Source organism: Ostrea edulis, chromosome 6 (assembly GCF_947568905.1).
Source record: "Ostrea edulis chromosome 6, xbOstEdul1.1, whole genome shotgun sequence".
Taxonomy (NCBI): domain Eukaryota; kingdom Metazoa; phylum Mollusca; class Bivalvia; order Ostreida; family Ostreidae; genus Ostrea; species Ostrea edulis.
In genome coordinates, this window is record NC_079169.1 from 49,084,623 (window position 1) to 49,102,940 (window position 18,318).

General features: G+C 35.4%; 1 protein-coding gene across 1 annotated transcript; it reads right to left on the reverse strand.

Moving 5' to 3' along the window:
• Positions 1 to 3,225: 3,225 nt before the first annotated feature.
• On the reverse strand, positions 3,226 to 5,189 carry LOC125648139 (D(1)-like dopamine receptor). The gene is made up of 2 exons (XM_048875066.2): positions 5,038 to 5,189; positions 3,226 to 4,519 (listed from the first exon to the last, which is right to left on the reverse strand). The coding sequence occupies exon 2, from the start codon at positions 4,517 to 4,519 to the stop codon at positions 3,272 to 3,274; it is 1,248 nt and encodes a 415-aa protein (XP_048731023.1). The 5' UTR covers positions 5,038 to 5,189; the 3' UTR covers positions 3,226 to 3,271.
• Positions 5,190 to 18,318: the final 13,129 nt, after the last annotated feature.

Below are 18,318 nucleotides of genomic sequence, written 5' to 3' on the forward strand. Positions count from 1 at the left end.
ATACAGAGATCACAAGTCCTTGTTATGAAAGCAAGGCTCGTGTCATGTTTTTGTTTACATTAGTTAAATAAACTAGTAAAAATTTCGTTTAAAGCAGATTTTGTCAATTTATAAGTGAATTTTTAACACAATTAAATAGTTTCTAGTGTTTGGCACATCTCATTTTGTTTTAATACGCTATTTTCTATTAAACAGTCTAATGTAAACAAAAACATGGCACGAGCCTTGTTTACATAACAAAGAATTGCGAGTACTGTATCTCACTTATAATTCAACAACTGATATTCAAATTTTGGTTGACCATTAGAAATACTTTACTTAAGCATTGTAACAATAAAAATGGAAAAATAAAATTTGAAAATTTCCAGCTCAAACCGTGTCCATGCGCCTTTAAAAACAGATATACGGTGTCGAGACAGGCGTTGGTACGTTAAAGAGCCCTCACTGCTACGGCCGTAAGCGCTGAGCATAAGTCTAACTCTGTGGTGCATCACCTATAACTGGTGGCGTCTCAATATGAGTGAAACATTTTCGGCGTGACGTAAAACAAACAAGCAACCCACTAACGATCTACATGTACATGAGAAAAAACGTGCTGAAGCCTTTAACGCAGCATTTAGATTGGATACACAAGAGCTTGTTCCGCGTATGATTAGTTTTTTTTAAATAGAAGCAGACTATTGACAAACAGGTTGATATCACAGGGGTTTCAACAGCCTCGTTTAAAGTAAGCATTTTACAAATGTTATGGTTGTTATAATGATCTAGTTTGACAATACAACCTGTCATTGGGTCAAATGCTGTATGACTTGTTTCATACCGATTGTCAGACCGTTCTTGGGACACTAATTCTGACTACAGATTACTCCGTTTCTCTAGATCTGATCAAGCTCATAGCGGATGTGACCGGTTGGCAAAGGATGCTTAATCCTCCTACGCACCTGATCCCACCTCTAGTATAACCAGGGGTCCGTGTTTGTCTGATCCCACCTCTAGTATACCCATGGGTCCGTGTTTGTCTGATCCAACCTCTAGTATAACCAGGGTTCCGTGTTTGACCAACTCTTAATTCCGTATTCCTTAAAGGAGTTATGAGATTGATAACTGTTCGTTATCTTCACCTTTTCTATTCAAGATATACTCGACACTTCGCTATTAGAACAATTGTGACATTTCAAGTACATTTCACTTGCATCCTACCTTATTTCTACAGAAATGGAATATTAACTATTCTGTTTTATAGTAAGCATAAGAAGGGTCGTGTATGTCTTCGATCCCATAATTTTCGATCGCGGCCATAAGTGTGTCATCATTTCATTTTTTCACTATATATTTCATTGAAAATTGCCTTTTTGAAAAAGTATTTCAACGTTATTTGTAGCTCATTGTTAAAGGGACTGGTTCACGTTTTTCGAAAGAAATGTTTTTCATTTTTTATGTTAAAAATTAAAAATATAGCTTATTTAATGTTGACAACCAAAATTTATGATCGGTGATATGACATTTTTAAAAACGGTTTCTATGCGAGATTTGTGTATTCCATTGAAATATATAAACTCTGAAATATGTCCGAAATACCCAAGGAATTGAACATTTAAAAATACAAGAAGGGGGGGGGGGTACCGGAAGTCCTGTCCACAAACACCTGTGGTCGTGTCGTCGCGTAGTAAGCCCTGCATCACGACGGTATTTTTGTGTGCACCCTAGCCTTACTCGTATTAAATAGAATTCTTGATACACTGACATGACTTTGACACTGATTTAATTACCAATATAGATACATGTACAATCAAAGGAATTTAGGGCCTGAAGTCTATTCGCCTGTGATTTCCAACGGCGGCGAGCTAATGCGGAATATGTCAGGATCTTTAAATCTTAATCCTCTCGGAATGATGGAAAATCGCCATAACTACGCTTAGTAATAGCGCAGGAACATAAAATGTCAATTCGGCTTTGTTAATTACAGCAGCAAAGTAATATATGTGTTGTTAAAACAATACACAGATACTACATCGAATGCAGAGCTGCAAGCATTTAGACATGTTTCAGTCTGCGATATATTCTGTAAATTGTTTGGAGTAGTTTAATTACATGTTAAGAAGTGGCATCTGATATCCAATAGTCGATATACAATTTCCTCAATAAATGTCGATAGGCCTGTATGTGTTTCCTTAGTTTAATCTGGTTCCCGCAGCCTCAAGATTGTACAAGGACTAAGTCTTGTTTATATGAAATATTCATATACTGATAACATCAATATACTTCAAGGCCACAATATCATATTTTAGGGAAAGTAAAATGCATAACTTCCCAAACTACCTATATGCATGTGCAAATATGTGCGACTGATATTATACATGTATTTTGAACCACATATGTTATGAAGTCATACAAAACTTAATTAATACATTTAAAACTTGAATGAAAGATATGAAGAGTCTACTTTTAGGCCTAATGTGTAAAAATCAAGGGATCAGAAACAACTGAACTTTCAGTATTAAAATACTAAAATGTCTGTATAAAAATCAGGAGATAAGAAATATTCAAAATGTCTGTAAATAGATTAAGCAATCAGAAACAATCTAATGACTGTATAAAAATCAAATAATCAGAAATAAATGTGTAAAAGTCAAGGGCTCAGAAAATGAAGTACACATTATTTGAACGTGACACAAGGAATAAACTTGCTAAAAATGAAAACATTCCCATACTCGGTTACAAAATCGTAGAATATGGCAAACCGACGGACGGATGACATACAAATAATCGTCGAGTGTGACGTCACTATGCTTTACAGGCAAAACAACAATACGGCTGATATAATGAAAATATTTTCTTGTCCCTATTCTTTTCTGTTGAAAAGGGGCAACACAATGTCATTTCAATAATGATAAGTAGTGCATGCGCAAAGGCTGTTCGAAATCATAAAATTGTTGTTCTTCAATACTAAAAAATTATATACATCAGCAAGTTTAATAACCGTCAGCATCCGCAGTTCATCTTCACTGCAAGCCGTGCATTCCTTAAGTGCACGTATGTTAGTTTGCTTTCCTTCGTACAAATATTTGAAATATTTCAAATCCCCATTGTTGATAGAGTAACATGAACAAGATATAGAATATTTTCATCAAATACAAAAGACCTTACTCTATCAAAATCTGAAAGTACGAACTTGCATTTCGTGACGGATGGCAAAATAATGATATATGTACTGTAACACACATGTACACAAACAAGTTTTATTGACTTAAAAATCAGCAATGCAAAGTTGTCATTTATGTTTCAATGTGTTTTGAAAAAGAAAAAGCCTTAGACAGTCCTTACGAAAAGATTTGTTTATGAAGCAATAAATAATGGGATTGGCAGTCATACTCAACATGTACGACCTCAAAAACAGGTGGTAAATATTCGCTTCTGTTGACGGTAATTCGGAGAGAAAAGTTGCGCTGATACATCGAATAATAGCAATGACACAGAACGGCAGATACGTGCAGATATAGACAACAGTCACGGAAAACATCATGATGTAAGATTTCGTCACATGAGGCTTAGGTCCAAATCGTATACAGACTGGTGTCGTATAGGAAGTAGATGATCCAATTCGATTTTCATATCGTCGAGTAGACTGGTTTCCGAAACCAATGGATTTACTACATGGATCGTAACAAGAGATGGAATTAATTTCAGGGGTCAATAAAGTTGAAGAGGCATTCCTCAAATGAGTTCCTGAACTCCTCTTGCAACACCTCATGAATGATGTCCAATACCTTTCACTTTCTCTACTGTTATCAGCACTTAGTACCAACAGTCTCGTTTTAGTGTAGTGAATCGATCTCCATGTAAAAAAGTATAGTGATATCAATACTACATCCACCAAGAGACTACTGGATATCAGATATATACTGTGTGCGTACGGGAAGACGGTCCCTTTGTACCGATCATCAATGAGACACGTCATAGATTTGACACCTTTATATTGGTAAGTGTGAGTACCATACAAAACTATGGCAGGCCAACATGTTAGAGCAGAAATAAAGATGGAAACCACAATACATGTCTTGGCTTGTCGCACACCAAATGTTTTTTTCCTGGAATATCGAAAACCAATATGCCGGTCTACTGCAATTCCAATTAAAACAATTGATGACATTCCATTTAGCATGAAAGTTGAATATCGAAAGAATTTACAGACGGCCGTATTGTCAAATGTTGTTGGGTTCATCAACAAGACGATCTCAAACGGCATAGTTACAATGCAGTTTGACAAGTCAATCCAGGCAAGAGCAATTATAAATAGACGGGACGACCTGCGGTTTTTGTGCCAGTTCCTGTGATAAATAAAACACACTAACCCATTCCCGATAATTCCAATCGGCAGCAGAAGAGAAACGAAGATAAACGTAGGCAGTAGGTCTCTGGTGAAAATTTCCTTGTCGTATTTACTGCTACTTAGATTTACCCTGGAGGGGAGGAATGTGGTGGGGGAGAACTGTGTCAAATTTATTGAACCATTTTCCATCTGTAAATCAAAAGTACATGAAATTAACATATTCGCTCTCGAATTATTCTTCATGATGAATTGAACACATTTTATTTACCAAGGATTAGAATTCTATGCATACATGTGTATAGTATATTGCTAAGGTATAATCTCCACATTACTAAATTATTCATCTGAGCATGTGACAGCTATAATCATAAATCTAATGCAGTTTCAAAAGCGGACATTCTTATCAAAACGGTGCAGTAAAGTGTGTTGATAATCGTTTCATTAGTGGACATATAACATATAATCTGGTTATACGATGAAATTCAACATGCCTAATAAAATTAAACTTTATAAATCTGGATCCAGATAGCATTTTTGTGAAATTAGATAGAAGACTCACACAACTAACAAATGAACAGCTGTGGAGTGCACTCCAGTAGACGAAGAGGAAACATTCCTATTTACTGATGGGAGATAGGATGATGATAAAGAAACATGCTAAGCCAAAATCTCTAATGAAACAATGTCAGCCAGTCGTCGTTACTGACCTTAGTCCCTAATACCACTATCCCCGCACTACGTGTAACATAGTCCACTACACTGACCTAGTCGTCTGCCGGACACCCGCTAGACAGTAATACTCTGTACGCATACGTCAAAGTTATCAAACTGCGGAAGTGCACATCAAAGTGCATCGCTGTACAGAGGGAACACGTGACATTGTACCGCGCTGTACTCAAATTTTGCTGACAGATGAAGGTAATAATGCAATGATTCTTGAAATAGCTTAGCTACAGAATTACAGCTGGGTCGTGCTACTTTGGATTCGTTTAGCTAAAGAATGACAGCTTGATTGTGCTATGATGTATAGGTTTAGTAACAGGATGACAGGGTGTGCCATGGTGTGTACGTTTATTAATTGAATGACAGATTGGTCTATGGTGTGTACGTATATTAACTGAATGGCAGATTGTGCTATGATGTGTAAGTTTAGTAACATAATGACAGTTTGTGCTATGATGTGTACGTTTAGCTATAGAATGACAGATTGTGCTATGATGTGTACGTTTAGTAACAGAATGACAGATTGTTCTATGGTGTGTACATTTAGTAACAGAATGACAGGTTGCGCTCTGGTGTGTACGTTTAGCTACAGAATGACAGATTGTGCTATGATGTGTACGTTTAGCTATAGAATGACAGATTATGCTATGGTGTGTACGTTTAGTAACAGAATGACAGATTGTGCTATGATGTGTACGTTAAGTAACAGAATGACAGATTGTGCTATGATATGTACGTTTAGTAACAGAATGACAGATTGTGCTATGATGTGTACGTTTATTAACAGAATGACTGTGCTATGATGTGTTCGTTTAGCTACAAAGTGACATATTGTTCTATGGTGTGTACATTTAGCTATAGCATAACAGCTAGGTCGTGCTATGGTGTGTACGTATAGCTACAGAATGACAGGTTCTACTACATGTATATACCACTGCTATCATTAGTATTACATGTACAACCGCCTCTGTTGTTATAAGAGTGATATGTAATCTTTTTATCTATATGTACTCAATTTATTCATAATCAATATATTTATCTATATGCAATATATTTATAAGCTATCTATTTATATATATGCATATTTTTTTTATTATCTATATGCAATCTATTTATATATAAACAATCTATTATCTATATGTAATCTATTCATCTATTTGCATTCTATTTATCTTTATGTTAAAAATAAACAATGTTGTTGATCAAACCCTTGAATGCCTGTTTACGCAAGTCAATCTATAGTCTACTGTAAACGTATTATATTTGGCGTGTACGATATTTGGCGGAAATCGTTTTTTCAACAAGTTAGCGTAGATTTGATTTAGCGCATTTCTGAATAGGCTGTATTTGATTTAGCGGTTTTTTTAATCAGCTGATTTATAATTCAAGATCCACCCCTTTGAATCTGAAAAAGAGAATTTGTACTCAGCTGAGTACTAATCATACGCTCTGGGTACTTAAATATCTTTGTCACAAAACATAAAAACAGGCTGGAGAAAAGCTGGAATATTGGACGTTGTTTCATCACTGTAAAACGATAATAATGTACGTCAGCACGGTCAGTTTTTCCGTGGAAAATAAATAAAAGGCATGTTCAATTTCATTGAGATTTCTTGTGTAACTTTTTTTTTTGAATTTATATGAATTATTTCATTAATAAAGAACAAAACATATTCATACTTCATTATTAATTCCTTAAATGAATGTGAAGAATTACTTTAAACATCTAGATTTACGGATGTCATTTAGCGATGTACTTGATTTAGCGGAAGCTGCGTTCCGCCAAAGGCGCTAAACAGAATACACAGTCAAATGTAATACATTTACAGCAATGCAACGTAATTTATTTTAGTACCGATATGATACACATATCATAGATAGTACAACATGTATCATAAGCGTACCAAGGAAACGATGATTTGATGATTGAAATTTCTATGAGATATACTATACTTGGTCATCTGTTTAATGTTAGTTAAAATCTGCATTTAGTTAATACAAATTAAGGAATACAGTGGACACAATTGCTGTGTGTACCCTATATTTAGAGTCTAGACGCCGAACACCAATCTTTATTGGGGAGTTATGGGTGTTTAAGGATAATCTTTTTTCCAGTGTCTCAAACAGATTTTGCAATCCTTTATACAATTACAATGACAAAAAGAATCATGTTTGAACTATCTAATAAATATATCAATCATGAAATAGATCAATTAGATAAATAGGTGAAGATAACTAGCAGTGATCAATCCTATAAAGATTACAACATTGAGAGTAGAGCAAACACGGATTCCAGGAAGCACCTGGTTAGACGTTTGGTGTTTCCCGTGGTCCATATTTTTGATTTTGCATTTTTCATAGGATTATCGAGATTGGCCACTGTTTGTGTTCTTCACTTCTCTGATTTTACTGTACTATAGTTCTTTGATGATACTAATGTGTTCAGGTTCTATTTCTTGTTGGTGTTTAGTATTCGATGAAGTTGGAAATTTCCGAATGCAGTATTTCTCGTTTTACATGAATTATTCGAGATCTCAGCATGCTGTCCAAAGCAGACAGGAAATTGATGTACATTGGGAATGAAAAAAGTAAAGATAACGATCAGTGATCAATCTTATAAAGGAATTTTGGGAGGGCAAACATGGACCTATGTACACAATAGAGGCTGGATTAGGTGGTGGGAGCAGTAGTAATTCCCTGTTGACCGGTCAAACCCGCCGTGTATCCTTTATCTTGATTACGTAAACGGAGTAATGTGTATTCAATACAGTATGTAAAGAAGGCTCTAACAATTGATATAAAACACGTCAAACTGCATTCGACTTCAGTTGTGTTTGCAAATTTAATCAAAATTAACGATCATAGAATTTGCAAAATGCTGACTCTGAACGCAACAGTTACTGTTTAAACCCTGTAACATTAATTTTGCGAATAGTCTGCATCGAATTAAACAATGATGATCATACACAGAACATGGTCTTGCGTGGAATCAGTTTAGAGATATATAAATACCACATGCAGCTGGTGATAATCGAATAAATTGCCGACAACGTCTAAGTCAAATAAGATATATGAAGGAGATGCGCATTTGCAATATACATTGTATGTCCAACTTAGCCCCAACCTGAGGCCTTCACCCTAAAACCCAGAGTTCATAAATTTCACAGTTTTGGTAGAGGCTTGAGAGTTGACAATCATGGGATAGTTTGCTTCCTTGATACCACAAGTAAAGAAGCTTTTGTGATATAATGCATTTTCGATATATGACCAACAACAGCCTAAGGGTCATGGATTTCACAATTTCGTTAGGAGGCTCATTGTTTATCATAATTAAACAGTTTGAGTGCTTGGTGTTCAGAAGTAAAAATGAAGATAACTGCAGGTGGCATTAATTTCGATGGTTTAAACCCCAGTCCGCAGGCCCAAAGGAGGCAGGGTCCATTAAAATCACAATATTTTCCCTTTCACCCATATAAGCTATATACTGAAATTGATTGGAATTGGTTCATCCCTTCAGGAGAAGTCGAAAATGTTCAAACCTTTGCGACCGAAGCACAAAAACGCATAGCAGTGACTCAGGTGACCCAATAGAAATGATAAGATATCAATCACTGAAGAGACATTATTTGTCGAAATGCGGATCTGGGGCATCAAAATTGGCACCGTATAAGTTTTACACCAAAGGATTAATTATTCATCCCGGTTGCAGTAGATAACATAAATGCAGCTGTCGTTTTCTGTAGTTACGTAAGCTGAAAGCAAATTTGACTGATACTTTCAATAAAAAAAATTCTTCAAAACTCCACATTATGAAACATCATCAGCAGAGTTAATTAATTTGGACTAAACCTGACTTACTTTCACATTGGATCTTATTTTCATTTATGTTGGGTACATGTACCTATTAGAGATACCATGATTAATTCTAGTAATTATGTGTAGAAAGCACCTACAATACAACAGAAGTTTATCATTGAACAATTTAAATCACCACACACTTAGACAAATTATATATTAGAATTTCAAGCCAGATGATCCGAACTAAAATCAAATATAAATGTTGTTTAGCCTGGTTCCCGGAGCCTTCCGATGTTCCAAGAACTTTCGAGCATTGACATTTTCTAGGCATTTCCGCTGTTAATCAAAACGTTATGCACGCCATATCTAATTTTTGTAGACATGCATATTACCGTATATGAGTGACATATATAACGCAAGTTTTTCATTTTGCTTTCTATACATCACGGTGAAGGCTCTGCTAAACTGGGAACACATTTCCCGCCACATAGAGTCGGCAATCCCTCTCATTTACGAATATGATCACATCTAGGTATAAAGATAAATCTATCCAATCACTTGTTGAAATCCTCTGAACAGGAATTGACTTGTAATCCTCCTTCAAGACTTAAGGATAATTGTTCCACAAAATACCGTATTAAAACTGACGTCTTTGCTCTCATATTTTTTTGTTTTCCTTCAAAATGATATTCAAAGTCACATCATAATTATGATAGAATGAAATAGGATTTAATCCTCAACTATTTTGTTTTGAAGGATTTAACATGGTGGTAAAAGTGGGTCACCGGAGTAAATCCTTGGAGTGATGGAATCGTGGAGATAAATGTCCGAGTATCAGTAAAATACCAATACATGTTTTGTCGATAGAACTCTAAAACTAGAGTTGTCAGAAGGAAGGAAGCATGACTCCACTTACCCTACCGCCTTTGGTTCAATTCCTGTCTGACGTGTTTCATACCTATTGTAAGGCCAATCTTTATACACTGATTTTGACTGCGGATTACTCCGTTTACCTGATCAAGATTTTGGGGTCATGGTAGGTGTGACCGGTTCACAGGGGATGTATTCTCCTCTTAGACACTTGATCCACGCTCTGGTATATCAAATGGTCCGTGTGTGCTCAATTTTATATTCATTATAGGAGTTATGAGATTCATCAGTGTTGTTTATCTTCACCTTTTCATATACCCTAGGTTAAAACTTTGAAAAGTAGGTCAAAGTCCAAAGTCAATAGGTCAAAAATTCTTATACCAAATGAAAGGCCTGGTTTTGAGATTTTCCCCCCTAAATTGGCAAAAGTCACATTACAATAGGTCTTCAGTCATTCGGGCTGAATAGAATGAAAGTCACAGCACAGTCTTCTGTGGGAAGTTTCACGGAGAAACAACACCATATAAAAGACCAATAAAATCAAAGTAGAGATAAGACCAATATAGTTATCAAAATCAGCTAACACATTGACATTTCACGTCATAGTGGGCTAGTGATGAGAAAACATTAATAAGAACAACCAGTCTTTGTCTCGCAATCATGAAGAAACACTTTAGTAACCATGCTTTGAAATAAGCCCCTTGAAATAATCAGTTTATAAATCTCATTAAATACGTTACACGTTCTAAAATCAACACGCGATGACTCGGTCTACACTGATACCATTTTTAAATTCCACATGGGAATTGTCCAATATATGTTTTGCAAGTGCAAGAAAGCAAAATGAGATAGCTGATCAAATGAAACATTGAAGCTTTCATATTTTGAGAAAAAGCATATTTCTTCAAGTTGGTCTCTACATTCCCTAGCCAACGTCTCCTTAAACACTCCTCATCAACTTTGGTGTATCAAAAAACCTTAAACGGGATGTCAACTTCTCTATAGTCAACTTCCCCATATATATGTAGTAATATTCCTTTATTACCTGCATAAGGTATTTATGTCTCTCATCTGATTCGGTATAAAAGAGAATGTTCTGCATATGATCAATTTTTAAATCAAGACAAGCTACTGACAAAGACGTTAATATTACTGTGTAACAGTAATTTCAACAATATCGTTTGAGGTCAGCATTTCACAAATCTCTGGTCGTTGTAATGATCTTATTTGCAATACAACTTGTAATTAAGTCAAATGCTGTCTGACGTGCTTCATACCAGTTGTTACGCTGTTCTTCACTCACTATTCTTGACTACATATTACTTCGTATATCTGATCAAGATAGAGGAACCACGACAGGCGTAACTGTTAATATAAATAGGAGATGCTTACTCCTGCTAGACACCTGTTCCCATCTCTGGTGTATCCACTTTTAATTGGCATTGTGTATGGAATCTACGATATTGATCACTGTTCGTTATCTTCACTTTTTCATTTGCTAAGAATGATGAAAATCCCAAGTTTTACTGTTTTCATACAAGGAATTTTATTCAAATACTATATAACTGCATAAAGACGAACGACGAAAAAGATTTTCATCTCACATTACATTGAGAATAAGCACACTCGTCCTTGTATGATATAATCTACAGCCTTGTTAAGAATCTGATATTTATACTAAAAATGTTGAGAGCATTTTCATCACCGATTCTAATTCAAGAAAAATTACATGTAATAAATATAAAGCACATTTTCCAGTGATACACACCGCCTTTCCAAAACATGGAGGAAATGAGTTTGAAATACATTAAATATACATCAAATAAATGCATGTATACCGTATATATATATATCTGTATGTACTTACGTTCATCCGTGCAATCTTCAAAATAACTACTGGCAGAAGCCCATATATGAACGTTATTTATACCATACTGGACAAACTGTCCCAAGCCTTAAATAGATAATTAATGACTAATTACAGTCCGTCATATTCTACTTAGAGTGCAGCTCGTCATGCTAATCTAATGATGATTCCCGGGGGGTTTCAGTGCCTTGTAATTCTGGTACAGATGACCTTTACGTTGCCACGAAATCGACATATTCTTGACCCCGGACGTGTGTAGCATTTACCGATAAATTGCGAAATAAATATGTTTCCAAAATCATCTATCATTATAGGATTAAACATTCTTTTTGAAGAATTTATCGATGTGTAAACTCTGGACATTTTACTCACAAACTGAATAAAAGTGCGAAGCACTTTTATGTTAAGTTTGTGAGTAAAATGTCCAGAGTTTACACATCGATAAATTCTTCAAAAAGAATGTTTGATTCTTATAATTTCAATTCGTTCCCTGCATTATCAACTTCAATAATTTGAATACTTTCCCCGCACTATGTTGTTTGTTTTCAAGCGCGTATGTATACATAGCGTTTTTGGATTTATTGATGTGTAAATTCTCGTTTAGATTTATCTTTGTCCAATCAAAACAATTGTAATAAATAACATTGGAATTACTTCTTTTTAATAATGCTACTGAAACCTGGAAAAAATTCATTATCAAATACATTTAGGTATTGGTTCCAGAAGACAACGCTTGTTAGAATATTATCTTTGTTTGTAAGACTCATTATTACAATTCTATTTGAAAAGAACTCTGTAATCATTTGTGGGAAATAGTGGCAATAATATGATATATAGATTTGCGCAAATCTCTAGAATGCTGATTTTATTTGGTGTATCCAATCTTTATAATATCAGAACGTAGATTCTGTGTGATGATTGTTTTTATATACTTGCTCTCTTTGATACCTCTCTATGCTGTCAGAACATTAACAATTAAAGTATCAAATTAAAGAGAGCTGTCAGAAAACATTTTGCAAAACAGACAAAGTTAATATGGAACTCAACAGGATTCGAATTGACAAACAACCTAACTTGGATACTAGACAACCAAGCAGTATCTATATAGGCGTTGTTACTCTCAGTCTGGTGTTTCAAGGTTTGTGTTGATATACGAGTGCAGTGGAAAAGACTGTAAGGATTCTTGGATATCAGATTCTGGAGGCAGAGATGTAAAACTACTGTGATGTAACACTCGAATAATGTGCAGACAAAGCTGAGCTTTTGATCATGAATAGCAGGTTTTTCTAATAGATGGATACACATACATGTCGTCTATTGTATGTTCAAATAGGTTCAACAGAGCTAAAATCGATCAAAAGAATTGTTGTATTTCCATACTTTTGAAACCTTGATTATAAAACATATGAATAGTTTAGATATATTATTCACTATGGGTTTAATTTTCGTGAATATTGATAACACATGAACATAATGTTAAAACCATTGTGTTAATTTCCCAATCTTCAGACTGGTACATTGTTAACAGAATTTGATTCTTCGCACATTTACTCTGTAGTTGATAAATGTATTTATAAAGATGCTGTTCATTCATGACAATATTTACGTAGTATTTGGTGATCAGGTCTTCCAAAAGTATGTTGAAATTCCCATGGGCACAACTTATGCTCCAATTATAGCTGACTTGTTTCATTATTTTTATGAGGCAGAAATTATTTAAAGCTTCTACATCAGAAGAAACAAGTTCTTGATGTGGTATTTAACTCAACAATTAGATGTACATGTATTGACGTCGCTTTATCTATTACTAGCATTCATTTTCATCATATGTCCATTCGGTATATCGCAGTGAATTCAAAATAAAAGACTCTACAAAGTCGTCCATATTGAACATAGATGTTAACGGCAAACTAACTCCTCAACTTTCTGACAAACGGAATGACGTCATGTTCTCTATCGTCAACTTTTAATATATATGTAGCAATATTCCAATGTTACCTGCATATGGTGTGTATGTCTCTCAACTGATTCAATACACAAGAGCTTGATCTGCGTATAGTCTGGTCATTTTCAAATGAAGCAGACCACTGAAAAATAAGTTGATGTTTGAGTGGTTTCAAACTCCCTTTTAAAGTCGCTACAACGATGTACAACATAATTAACCAAAAACAACCAGTAATTAGTTCAAATTCTGCCTGCCTGTTTCATGCAATCTGAGGCCGTTCTTTGCATAGTGATTTTGACTACGGATTACTCCGTTTTTCTGATCAAAATATCAATCTAATTAAAATCAGATCCTAGGATACGCTCACAATCGCAGAGCATACGGCGCGGATCTAAGAAGTCTGATTTTAATTAGATTGTTCAAGATATAGGACTTATGGCGGGTATGATCGGTCGATAGGGGATGCTAACTTCTCAACGGCACTTGATTCCACCTCTGGTATATCCAGTGGTCTGCATATTCCCTTTATGTACTTTTGTATTCTTTACAGGAGTGTACAATTTATCATTTTTCGCTAACTTCACCTTTTCATATTTCTTTATATTTGGATATTTTATTGCACATCGATCCAACAGCAATTTAGCAACAGCAACAATATTTTTATCACCTGCTTATGGTGATTATGCCTCTCAACTGATTCAATACGCGAAAGCATGTTCTGGATATGATCAGTATTCAAATCGAGGCAGGGTACTAAGAAATACGATGCTGTTACATGTACAGAGGTTTCAACAGTCATGTTTAAAGTCAGCATTTCGCAAATTCTTTGGTATTTAGAATGATTTGATTAGCAAATAAAAGCTATCACCGTGTCGAATGCTGTCTGACGTGTTTCATACTAATTGATGGGGCGTTCTTTACATGCTGATTTTGACCATGAATTTCGCCGTTTTCCTGATTAATATATAGGGCTCACGACGGCTATGACCTGTCAACAGGGAATGTTTATTTCTCCAAGGAACCTGATCCCACCTCTGGTGTGTCCAGGGGTCCGTATTTGCCCTTCTGTTAATTTTGTATTCTTTATATGATATCTTAGATTGATCACAGTTCGCTATTTTCACATGTCTCTACTGGTTTTATCCAAAGATAGAAAACAGCCATAACCATTTACTAGGTCTCTTAGGCCGTCTCATCATGTACACGACAAATGGAACCTTTTACAAATGCATGCTAATTTTATATGTGTGATGTGGTATGTAATAGGAACCGATAACTACGCCAGAAGTTAGAAAATGAAACTTGTCTATGCTTAAGTGAACCACACATAGTTCGTACATATAATTCTCAGATAATCAGATAAAGCGATGAAGGCCAAGTAGTGAATCATCAACAATTCCTTCACAGAACAAATCCTTTGATTTCCGCCAACACTCATGCATAAAGCTGCGCCATTACATAACAAGACATTTGATCAAACATTCCCAGGAAGCAGACTAAAACGGAAAAGGGCAAAACCATCGTTAGGGCAATTTACTAGCTTTTAAATATAAGCCTAGCGTGTTTATGACATAACACTAACTCTGGAGGCATTGCAATCAGTCGTTAAATACTTAAAACTATGTTCTACACCATATAAAATGATATGTATTAAGATAGATAGATAGATATATATAAATATTGTTCCAAATACGACAATGTGCAAAGGTGATTTTTTATACATAACAGTAGCAATTGTTAATCTATCTGTGAAATATTACAGTCAGTTTAAGACCAGCCAGGGTAGCTCAATGATAGAGAGTTCGATACTTAACCGATAAGTCGTAAGTTCGAGCCTCATTCTTGCCATGGCCGCGTCAAACTTTAAGACGTAAATATAGGTAGTGATTGTTCCTTCGCAAAACGTTCATCATTTAGAAGTCAGAAAAAAGGGTCTTTCAGATATGACCTAAAAACCGAAAAATCATCTGTTGCGAAAGGTATTAGAACGTTACAGAACCTCCACTGTTACTTCCCTGAACGCTGAGCATTGGTATACATTTTTTGTATTTCACATACAGCTGGTGGCGTTTCAATATGAGTGAAAACTTCTCAAAGGGACCTACAACAATCAAACAAAATACATATCATAAAACGTCACGTATATGGCGTGTAAAGCGTTGTTATATTCAATATCTTGTGATGTATGTTCAATATCTTGTGATGTATGTTCAATATCTTGTGATGTATGTTCACTATCTTGTGATGTATGTTCAATATCTTGTGATGTATATTCTATAATTTTGTGATGTATATTCGATAATCTTGTGATGTATATTCTATATCTTGAGATATATATTCGATAATCTTGTGATGTATATTCTATATCTTGAGATATATATTCGATAATCTTGTGATGTATGTGCAATAATTGCATTATGGGTAACATAATGGAACAGCGTAGTATTAAAGTAAGGACAATTTTCATTGGTTGGAACTAACGAAAATATCCGGTGATGCAAAATAGGATACACTAGTATGTTAAATATAACACTATGATATCTTAAGATAAGGGCCTCCATGGCCGAGTAGTTAGAGCATCGCGCTCAAACTCACAAGGCCTCTCACCTCTGGTCGGCGCGGGTTCGAATCCTCGCGTCAGTGAGAAAGTTTCCCAGTTTACTTCTGGAAGGTCGGTGGTCATTGTATCTGGGTTCTCTCAAAAAAAAATGGGCGCCACCAGATAACTGGAAATTTGTTGAGTGTGGCACAGACACCTGAAGTATGGATACTACTTAACCACCCTCCCCTTATATTTTTGCGGCGATAATATCTCCGAAATGTGTCGATTCCCTGCCTATCTCATCCCTCTTTCCATTTATGTAATCGTTTCACGCTTTTTGTTAACTATCGATATTGGTTTTTTACCGGTATACACATTTCAGAGAAATCATCACCGCAAAAAAGAAATTATCAAGAAATGGGATAGTATCCATACTTCTGGTGCCTGTGGTCCGAGAGTCAAAACTCTGGGGTTTAAATTCCAAATTTTGGTTCATTACTTTCTGTTTTCCCATCCTAGCACCAATTTTAAAAGCCCTACTCTAGGATCATGAAATTTACAATTTTGGCAAAGGGTTTCCTGCTCCATTCAGTTTCAATTTCATGTCAACCGCAGCGGTGGTCTAGAGGTTAGAGCGTGCGCCCCGCATGTGGAAGGCCAGGGTTCGAATCCCGGCCGCGACAGACCTAAGTCGTTAAAACAGGTAGTGACAGTTCTATTGCCAAACGCTCGGCATCAGAAGTGAATGTCACGGGTCCTCGGAGATGACCTTAAAAACAGATATTCCGTCACAGTAGGTGTGGCACGCTAAAGAACCCTCACTGCTCAATGGCCGAGCAAAGGCCTAAATTTGATAACGAATAGTGATCAACCTCATAACTCCTATAAGGAATACAGAGTTGGGCAAACACGGACCCCTGTATACATGTATACTAGAGGTGGGATCAGGTGCCTAAGAGGAGTAAACACCCCCTGTCGATAGGTCACACCCCCAAGTTTTATAGTTATACAAGTTGCTGTCTTTAGAAAATGAAGTGTATTACGTCAAACACCGGAATGTGTTTCTAGATTATATAAAAATGTGTTTGAAAACAGGTCTTTTTGATTTTGAAACATGCAAATATTTCAGTATCAATAAATCTTACTGCAATGTCTGCATAAACACCAATGTGCTCCATCAGCAAACTGCCTAGAGCAGTCTCGGACCGTTCAATGTCTGACATATTGTACAATTTTTTACTTTTTTACTTTCAAGATCTTTGTTATTACAAAACATGTTCAACCAAAATAAAAGAAATAATTGTGTTTATCCATATGTTTGTACATATCAGTATCTGTTAATAAATTATTACAAAAAGATGTATATGACCTCTATAATCACGGGAAAAAATTTAAAATAACATCGAAAATATCATGAGTTTTGTATTTATGAATTTATAGATTGTCAGATCGTTGGTTTCGGTCGGGGGGGGGGGGGGGATCTCCTTCGTTAAATGAGGTGTACATGTATATAAGTAATATTTGATAATTATAAATCTTCATAAAATGATAAATATGGGACTAGTAAAACCTATTATAAGTATAACTAACATTGAGCACCCACACACTTTTTTGCTGATTATGTTGTAAACTAATCGCGAATTATATGACAATGGAGACTAATCATTCCCAATCGCGACTTCTCGGGTTTGATTTTCGGCTTGCCGGAAAGGCCCGAGAATGTGCGATTGGTTGTAGACCTAAGCGTCTATGATATTCCTCGTTCAGGGAGCTTCATTCTGGAAATTTCCATAAGGCCGATTTAAGACTAAAATCAAAGGTATATTTTATTTATTCAACAATTATCAAAACTTATTTCTACTGTAAGATCAAAATCAAGCATCGATAAGCAACATATTTACTTCATATCGTATTACCTTAAGTTGTCATTAAAAAGAACTGGCTTAGATCCGCCAATTCATGTCCGCCACTTTACTCTAAATTTCTTCGCTATTTCAGGTTAATTTATCGAAAACGAAAGTAGGTTTTTAATTAATTTTACGATATTTACTAATTAATTAAGATTCTACTATAGCTTACGGACTTCACCTCACTTATGAAACAAAATTAAATGTGCAAGCAGTAACTATATACATTGTAGCAAGCGTTTCGAAGTTTATTGGCAAAAGTTGTTAAGGAGGTACTCTACATCGTCATAATGACTGATTTCCTTTCAAAACATGGATGGAAATATAAATATCAGC

Excerpts from the sequence above, each read along its gene's own strand:
- LOC125648139 (XM_048875066.2), bottom strand. The coding sequence starts at position 4,519 with ATGGAAAATGGTTCAATAAATTTGACACAGTTCTCCCCCACCACATTC.